General features: G+C 32.2%; 2 protein-coding genes across 2 annotated transcripts; both read left to right on the top strand.

Annotated features, from left to right (window-relative positions):
• Positions 1–614: 614 nt before the first annotated feature.
• On the top strand, positions 615–3,812 carry LOC106110424 (odorant receptor 4-like). The gene is made up of 8 exons (XM_013292251.1): positions 615–884; positions 972–1,212; positions 1,644–1,830; positions 1,956–2,052; positions 2,643–2,747; positions 2,868–2,953; positions 3,184–3,250; positions 3,325–3,812. Exons 1-8 carry the CDS (start codon positions 615–617, stop codon positions 3,391–3,393), a joined length of 1,122 nt encoding a protein of 373 aa, XP_013147705.1. The 3' UTR covers positions 3,394–3,812.
• A 1,985-nt stretch (positions 3,813–5,797) lies between these two features.
• On the top strand, positions 5,798–9,388 carry LOC106110573 (YY1-associated factor 2). The gene is made up of 3 exons (XM_013292449.1): positions 5,798–6,107; positions 8,108–8,268; positions 8,939–9,388. The coding sequence occupies exons 1-3, from the start codon at positions 5,972–5,974 to the stop codon at positions 9,041–9,043; spliced, it is 402 nt and encodes a 133-aa protein (XP_013147903.1). The 5' UTR covers positions 5,798–5,971; the 3' UTR covers positions 9,044–9,388.
• Positions 9,389–10,110: the final 722 nt, after the last annotated feature.

The raw sequence follows: 10,110 nt of genomic DNA, 5'->3' as shown, positions 1-10,110 counted from the left end.
TTTAAAATAAACGATTTTTAGTTTTAAATGTAATATTTCTTTTAATTGTCATTGGCTGAAAAGAAATTATTATTGTCACAGAATTCAGAATAAAAAAATAAAAACCTCTTTGGTTATTTTTTTTATTAATGGCTTTTTTATAAATGGGCCTGCTTTAAAGGCTGAATTGTGAAGTTGCCTTTGCCTAAATAGAGGCTAAAAATACGGTTTTTATGGGAACAATTATGTATTGAAAGCTACAAAATGTTATTGTGTTTTATTATACGGATAATGACTATATAATAATAATATTTATCCTTTAAAATGTTATTTATAACATTGTTTTCATTAATAGCAATTAAATTAAAATAATTTACATGGGATTTGTATGTTAAATTCTCCGTCCGTTTGTCTAAATTCTAAACTCGAGAAATTTCCTTTATAATTAATTATTTTACTTCAAAAGTAAACTAGTAACACCTTTTATATAAACTTTCGAAATTAATAATAGATTACTAAACCAGTGTTAGTTAACAAGCAAAACAATACTATTTATTAATTTAAAAACGTTTACCATTATATATATTTGCATAAAACGACGCCATTTTGTATTTGAACTTTATTATACTAGCAAGATGTCTGAAGCTACATTTCTTAACAAAACATTGAGACGTTTAAATTTAATATTTCTCGCTATTGGAATAAATTTGGAACATAAAAAATGTAATCGATTGACAAAAATAAGAACAAGATGCGTTTATTTTTTTAATTTAATTTGGCTGAATAGTGACGTGGTCGGTGCCATATTGCATTTTATGAACGATCTAAAAGACGGTACTGATTTGACAGAAATGACTTATCTGGCGCCATGCGCGATGTTGAGCGTAGTTGGAATATTTAAATCGTTCTTTTTAATATTCTATGAAGATAATATTAACGATTTAATTGATAATTTACGATTACTGGATGAAAAAACTAATAAATATACGGTTACTATGAAAAATAAAATTGAAAAAGACGAAGGAAAATTCGTTAATTGCGTAATAACATTATTGAACATTTTTAATATTTGTGTCGTATTCGATTTTACGTTTACGCCTATTATAAAAATTGTGAAAAATTACATGTCTAGTGGGGAAATCGAGTTGGTTCTTCCACATAAAGTTGTCTACCCATTTGATCCGTTTGACATCAAATATTGGCCATTTGCGTTCTTTAAACAGAGTTGGTCAGGTAACATACATTTTTTCTATTAATTTTATATGTATTTTATAAATATAGTTAATCCTAAAATAGTGTACAAAGGGGATAACGGAGTTATGTATTCTTAGATACGCCTCTTTGGTTGAATGTTGAAATCTGAACTCAAGGGACCATTAATTCTAAAAGATGATTGGTGAAAATTGCTATGATACTTAGATTAATTACAACTTTGATATCTTGTGTGTGCACTTTGTTGATTAAACTATCGCACAACTGTTTAGTCGCACTTTGATTCCTATGAGCTAATATGGAGGTACACTACTCGATTTTTAGTTGTGCAACTAAACAGTTAAATTGGCTGCGAAACAATCGACAATCGCACAACAGTTGTGCGTTTAATCAAATGTTTGCGTGCACTCTAACTATTATTTGGTTAAAATGTGTCCCTTTGATATTTTCAGAATGTATAGTACTTCTGGAAATGTGTGGAGCAGATTATTTCTACTACATTTGTTGTACATTTATTAGAATTCAATTTCGTCTGCTATGTTACGAATTTGAAAACTTAATCCAGTCCCATCATAAAGATCACAATATAATTGGAAAAAGACTTAAAAAATTAATACAATGGCATCAAGATCTTATAAAGTAAGCGAAAATAATGGTTTGTTTACAGTTAACATTTACGAAAAACAGTACAGATTATAATTTAACCATAAATTTGTTATGAATTATTTTATGAACAAGTAACTGAACATATTTAGTTTTTCCAGATGTACGAGTACCCTAGATCTGATATATTCGAAATCAACGTTATTTAATTTTGTATCCAGTTCAGTGATTATTTGTTTAGCTGGCTTTAATGTCAAGGTACGTGTAATTATTAAATCAACTATTTCCAAAACAACTGGAAATAAACTAGACTTTGTGGGCAGCACAGGGCCTGACAGGGTGTAGAACAGAAAAGCCACTGAACATAAGACAGTCTTACATAATTCTGTTAAGTCATATAGACGTCTTGATAAAATAGAAGTCGTGGTAGGAAATCCGTACAGGGCGTTGGTAGCAAAAGAATCGCTACTGGATGGGGTTTCCTACCTTCAGCAGTGGAAAAATTACTTTAGGTTGATGAGGATGAACTAGATCTTATTTAAATTTATTTGAAAAATAGTCTATTTCACTTTAAAGTCAATAAATGTTGTGTGCTAACCTTTTTATCGTTGCTTCAATACGAAATCCCGTCTCAGGTCTTGGGTCTGTGGAAATAATATTCGTTTAATAAAATATAAAAAACACGGCTGGAATATTATACTTCGTAAAGGTTCTATACTAAATCATGCTTTTATATCTTTTGTGATAATATACAAACAGTAATCGTGTTACTGTTTAATGCACAAAACAATTTTGCTTCCTATTTTTTCAAAAGTTTGATTTTTCTAAAAGCGCCATTTTGTTTCCAGGCCACAGACAACATAGCGCTGGCCGTTACATTCCTAACGTTTTTATCAATGAACCTCTTTCAAATATTCTTTCTGTGCCTCTTTGGCGACATGATAATGAGGTCGGTAAGTAAGATGGTTAAATACCGGTTCCGCTAATATCATTTAAACGGTTTCATCAGGTGTTAACGGAAGTCGGGATGTTTAAACTTAGAACAGGTTTTTTTTGTTGTTTTAATTTCACAGAGTATGGATGTGAGCGATGCTGCTTATAACTGTCTATGGTATGCTGATCGTAATGTTGCCAGAGATGTTTTCTTGGTGCAAATTAGGTATTTATAAAATATATATCTCGTTATAATAAGGCTTTTTTTCTCCTTTTTTTTTTAACAATATGACATGGCAAGAAAAAAGTAGATACTTTCTGATTGTTCACTAAAAAGTTCAGAGGCTCGGTAACCCTTGTTATTAGAATTTCTATGCAGATCTAGAGTTATCTAGAAAAACTGAATATAGAATGTTCTCCCTACGGCACAAATTTTAAAGCCTACTGTTGTTCCAGAGCTCAAAATCCATGCAAGCTGACTGCATTTGGTTTTGCGGACGTCAATTTCATGTCGTTTAGTAGGGTAAGAAATTCCTAAATTACAGATTTTTGCTTAGGTACTGGTAACATCGTTTTCACGTTTTTAATTTATTCCAGATAATGAGTACTTCGTGGTCTTATTTTGCGCTTCTGAACACAATATACTGCGAGAATCAAGAAAATTGAATAATATTTTGCACATTAGAACAAATTATTTAAACAATAATTTAAAAAAATCTTTTTTAACTAAGTACACAAATTAAGACAATATGCTAGGCATAAATACACAAATTTATGCAATATTTTTCATTTATTCGCACATGAAATAAAATAACACTGAGAATCACAAAAATATAAATGAATAAAAAAATATAAATAAAAAGGAATGTTATTCTCGTACATGGCAACAACGATTTAAAATTCTGTAGCTCAAGTTGAACATCGAATAAATAACAATAACACACTGGCCGAAACGAAACCGACTTTTATTTCCGCATGAATACGAAAAACGAAGTTGAATCTATGACTCACGCCCGCTCTTGAAAAATGACCAAGGATTTATTGGCGCCAATTGTTACACACCACATCCGTTTATTCGGTGACATTTCAACACAGGATAAAAAAGTAAATAAAAACGTAACATTTGTCTTTTTTGAATATGGAATGTAGTAACTATTTTTTCTTTTTATTCTTATTGACCAATAACATTACAAGTCAACAATTTCATTTAATTCACAAACATCTTCAGAACAGAAAGTTCTTAGAAGAAATCATCAATCAATTCACGATACCGGTATTTTTCTTTCGTATCAAAATTACAAGCCTCAATCGCTAGTCCGAGCAAAAATTACAAAGATACCCAACGTCTTACGAACCGACATATTTTCGAAAACTAACCTTAAATTAATCCAACAAAAAATCCCGCCCCAGGTAGTCACGAATTCACATAGGCCCGTATAACACAAAAAAAGATCGTCATTTCCAAGAATTTTGCTTCTATACCTTTGTAAGAATTTTTTTGTTCACATCTTGTTACATTTCTCTTAACTCCTGTCAACTGATAATTTTAAACCCTAAGCACAGAGTAATAGAGTCTATTATTTAAATTAAATATTTACATTTCTTTAGATGGTTTACTTGGTATGTCAAAATTATTTTTGGATTTATTTACTATTTCTTTAGAAATGTACTGTGGCGCCTCATTTCTTGGATATTTCTACAAAGTTATACAGTTTAATTAGATTTCCTTTTTGCATGATATGTTTTTGTAAAAGTACATGTTTGAGATTCTCATAGTCATCAGCACAGTATACGTCCCTACTGAGGAGGTCAGAGCCTACCCTGAGCTAGACGTGACTACGCCATAGTCAACCACGTTGGTCCACTGCGGATTGTTAAAGCATATCTACCTAAGAATTTCTTCACCGATGCACGTTACATCACGATGTTTCTCTTCGTCTTAAGAACGTCGGGTAAATATAAATATGAAATTATAAAATTGCAATACTGTAGAATAACGCGTACACTAATAGTAATATTAAGTTACAATTAAATTACTCACGCTTAGTTCAAATTTTCAAATTGTTCCAAACTGGTTTTAGGCCAAACAAAGCAATTAAAAATAACTTTAATTAATTCACCTTTTAAATCACTTCAGTTTACTTATTTCGAATTGGCATCACCACAGATAATACAATACTATATTAGTACAAACAAACTGTTATTAACAAACAGTTTCAACTATATGTAAAAAGTAACAGTTATAACCATAACTGAAACATTTTGACATTTTAATAGCGTAATATAAATTACATAAACGTTTTTACAAGTATTACATCAGATTATATAAAAACTTTTTATGTTCTATGACTTGCACGCTACAATTAAGGAAATAAAATTGCGTGTTCGTTTAGTTGCCTAGATTTAAAATAACTCATAAAAAAATAGGAACGTTGCCTCGGGACTTTTGATGACAGGGCAAGTTTAATCGCCCAGGGCACTGGACTAAAGGATCGCAAGAGGTCTGCGAATTAAATTCTCATATATCCCAGTTAATCCCCACGATCGATAAAATAGGGGGCGTTGTAGACATCCCGCTCAGGGCGCTACGTATCAAAAGTAGTAAACACAATACTGAAAGTGAGAAATAGAATTTCAAAAAAATTGTGATAAAACGAGTTCAAATCTTACTCAAAGTATCTTTTTTGTCATTGCTCAGTTACTTTTTTCGGTATTTTAAAGAATGTTTTAGAAAAGAAAGTTTTACATGAATATTAAAGTTAGTTTAGGTCTAATTATTCTTTTTAAATTTACCTATAATAACCTATTAGACCCTAAAGTATTTTTACGTTATTTTTTACTCACTTAATTACTTACTGTTTCCTATTTTTTTTTTGTTTTAGAGTAGTAATTCCAATCAAGATTATGAAATAACAACACTATCTATCTATAAAGAAATATATAAGGTGTAATTAATTAAAATGTTAGCCATTAATCGATCTTTAAAATTGAAAATCTGAGAAACTTAAACTGTAAAAACTGTGTTATAATCTGTGGACGCGTCGAAACGTCGGTAAGACAGCCGTGCTGTTTTACCTACACGGCACTTGCGAACTGTCATGGCGTATTGTGGTGTACGTTTCTGTGCACAGTAAAACATAAATAATGATTCTTAGACGGAAAATACGTGAAATGTGCTTTAAAAATTACTGTGGCTATTCAAAAGTATCATGATTAATGTGTATTAGTGTAAATATACGTGACAATGGACAAGAAAAATGCTATTCGGAGGGCAAAAAGGCCTTCGAAGGCGTTAGAAGAAAATTATTGGGATTGTAGTGTTTGCACATATAGAAACAACGCGGAAGCTTTTAAATGCTCAATGTGCGACGTTAGAAAAGGTAATTTCATTAAATTTACTATAATATAACCCCCACGCCCTCTAGTTAAGTTTGAGGCAATGTCCGAGAGTCCTTCAAATATTTAGGTCGTAACAAGGGTTATTGAGCTGGTTTTTTATACGTAGACGATTTATTGAACGTTTGTTACGCATCTATAAATACAATCTTCTTGGTAAAAAGCGTTTAACTTATAATTTTATTCCATCTAATTTAACCATAGAGGAGAGATGTAACAACTAACTTGACTTTCTAAACTTATAAGAAACCTTTTAGTTTAAAATTCGAACATTACTAATTTGAAATAGACTTGACATTCATCATACTCATGCAAGTTTCATTTGTTACTATACTTTACTTAGTACTAATACTTTTCCTAAGTAAATTATAAATTGACCTAACACAAATTCCAGACATGCCTCGTAGTAAACAAAATTACTCTAAATAAATTAGTTCCTGTAAAATTCACACGGTTGGCGAGCGCTAGTAATGCGTATAACGCGACTAATTTAAAAACTCGAATTCAGACATACTGCCTACTAAGAGTGTATAGACTTCTGAAATTATTAGTGTTATAGTCGTTGACCTCCGTAACGTTGCATCTTGGTATAGGATGCAATATAAATGTGTTTATCTTACAAATTAGTCATGATAGGTAAGTGGTTGGGTGGTCAGAATATTTAAAGACTGAATATAATACAGTATGTAGGGTTGTCTTTGACAAGGGTCGCGAAAAGTGTTAAAAATGTACACAAATGCATGGTTTTAGGTTTTTTCTACACTACGAGTTCATAGTATAGTGTCCGGTTAACGCACTCGTGTCCTAAAGGTCGTTCATGTATTCGTAAGAATTCAATTGTTTTAATCTAATAGGATTTCTACGAATGTCAATCATACTTGGATGGATGAATGGATGGATGGATGGATGTTTGTTAGAGTTTGTAGCCTAAACGGCTGAACGGATTTAGATGAAATTTGGCATAGATGTAGAGGATAGTCTGGAAGAACACATAGGCTACTCACTTTTGTTTTTTTTTTAATTCCACGGACGGAGTCGCGGGCGATAAAAAGTCTAAAACTTGTATTAAATCATTACTATTCATAAATTTTTCATACAATTATAGTCAAATTTAATTGTATTCCCAACGTTTTCATACAAATGCAAATTTTGTCTATGTCGAAAATTCGCGCAAAATTTGTTTGTTCACATTTTGTCTAGTTAGAATACAAATTGGTAGGTACTCGTAGATTGAGGATAATGGCGATATAAACTCGAGTAGTGATCTCATCTCGTTTACTAAATAGTGTCAACTGTGTCCTATTTAGTCAGTCCATTGTTTTAAATTACTATTAACACTGCACTAAGATAAACATAATTTAAGTTCGGAATTCTTTCGATGCCGCTTTCTTAAGTTATCAACCCATTTAGTTATCTACAAGCTAATCACGACCGCCCGTTCGTAATTCACCTAGGCAAATTGTGAAGGCTGCATATTCCATATCGAACATTTTCACAAAGTCATGTTTATACGATTAAAGTAGCCTCAGTGGTTGAGAAAATAAGGAGCAAAAGGTTAGCGTGGTATGGGCATGTTATGAGAAGCTATGAATCGCATGTAACAAGAAGGACGTTAGTTATAAATGTGGAGGTACACCGGTAGCGGTAGACCTAGAAAGAGATGGATGGAATGCGTGAAAGGTGACATGATCAAGAAGTGATGACTGAGATGACAGATGATAGAGTTATTTGGAAGACGAAAACCTGGTGTGCCGACCCTACGGGAGTAGGATAAAGCAGGAGAGATGATGACATGTTTATACGATTTTTAACAATCAATATTTCTTTCATGCAACACTAAGATACAAAAGTTGTGTCTGCTTTTTCTAAGCGAATAAAGTCCCTTTCAGACAAATTCACGGAAATAATATTTACGTTTGCATAGGAACGTTAGTCTTTTTTCACAATATCCCGATAGTACCTATTTGCTAATCTATTTTGTCAGGCACGTCGACGCGCAAGCCGCGTATCAACCCAGCACTTGCGGCTGCGCAGGCGGCAGGCAGTACCTCACAGAAGCGGCCACGGTCCACCTCACTAAAGAAGAAGCGACGACATCCACCACGGCTCAGCAACGTCGATAGGAGCTCCGCACAGACTAGAGAAGTACGTTTATTATGTAGCTGTGGTTATCACATCGGTTTTAATACTGTACAGTCGCTGAAACCCGCGATGTTTAACTTACAGAAGTTGTCTTGTACTTTCCAATGAGACAAACTCCTTACTCTTATAGATAACCAATCTTCTTACTAATATTGTAACTTGCTTTCGCTCGCGACTCCGTCCGCGAACAATTATAACAAAAAGTGAGTAGCCTAAGTGTATTTCCAGTCTACAAACTCTAATAAACATCCATCCATCCATCTAAACTTTCGCGTTTATAATATTAGCAAGATAGCAAGATACGAAAGTTTAGACGGATGGATGTTTGTTAGAGTAGAGGTAAACTGCTAAACGGATCTCTATAAAATTTGGCGTATATGTAGTGAATAGTCTGAAAGAACACCTCTTATTTTTTTTATTTTAATATTCTACGCGAACGGAGTCGTGGGCGAAAGCTAGTTAAATATTCTTATTACATCTGAGTGCAACAGTTAATTTCAACTATTAGATATTTTTTAATTTGCGTTCCTTTCATTTCTGCTGCTATGTTCCTTTGCAGCAACCTTATCGCCTTTAATTGTTCACTTTTTTATTCTTTATGCATTACTGATTCTTTTGTTTTCCGCAAGCCCTTTTTACGTACTTTTTTAATGTACTTCTACGTTATTAATAGGTAACGGTAAGCGGTGTCACAGTTGTGATAACAGAATACAAGCCGAAGAAATCCGTCTCCAGCAGTTCCAGCGATGTGGAATCCTCTAATGACACGAGAACTTGATCTCTATCTAAAATATAAGATAACAAATTTATTGCCGAATTCAATATTCGATCCTTGGATTGATCTGAAGATTATTTTAATTTTACACTTTATCTACACTTTCTTAAGTCTATCTTTTCATTTTTTTCTTTATCTTATAATGATATTGGCTGTCAGATCAAATACCAAGGATTACTTCAATTTTATTGTTTAAACATTTTTAAATTGTGTTTTATAATCTGGATTCGTGTTCTCAATAATGAAAAGTTCGTTTATTTGCTAAGTGCTGAAGGAACTAATTGAAATGTTATACAATGGTGTGTAACCATCGTCTAAGAATCATTATTTGAATACCATCGTATAAAATAACGCAAAAAAGTATAGCATTGATAGAACAGTGGCATACGTACATCGTTGACTAAACTGTCGCACAACTGTTTAGTCGCGCAATGATTCCTATGAGCTTATATGAAGATATGGAGGTACACTCGATTTTTAGTTGTGCAACTAAACAGTTGAATTGCGTAACAATCGAACAGTTGTGCGATTATTTAGTCAGAAGTGTACGCCCGTTCTAAAGAAAACGATTGTATATAATGAATTTGGAATGTTATGTTGGTAGTACGGAATACGGCTATTGGAATGTTTTTTTTTATTTATTTTTATTTTGTCTGCGACAATTTGGTTTTGTAAATTTAACATAGATGAATTTAATGGAATTTATTTATTTATATTACTATTTTATGATTATTTTTTATTTGATTTGATTTTAAAAGTAATTTGTATATAGAAAAGGACCAGCGGTCACTGCCAACTAGAGAATTGTAAATAAAAATGCTTGAATTTAATTAATAACTTATTGATATTTAAAAATTAATTAAAAAATTGCTATGAAGGAAATGGAGATGTTTCAAAGTAAAAGAAATTTGGAATGAAATACGCGACGATGGTAGACGAGACTAACGCACTTTACGTCTAAACATTGATGTTATGCAGGCAACACACGTTAGAATTTTCATGACAATTTTGATTTTGCAATCTTAACCAAAAGATACGATTACATCACAACTCTGCAGTTCTTTTACACA

Source organism: Papilio polytes, unplaced genomic scaffold, assembly GCF_000836215.1.
Source record: "Papilio polytes unplaced genomic scaffold, Ppol_1.0 DF824225.1, whole genome shotgun sequence".
Taxonomy (NCBI): Eukaryota; Metazoa; Arthropoda; class Insecta; order Lepidoptera; family Papilionidae; genus Papilio; species Papilio polytes.
This window is presented reverse-complemented; position numbering and strand designations above follow the sequence as displayed.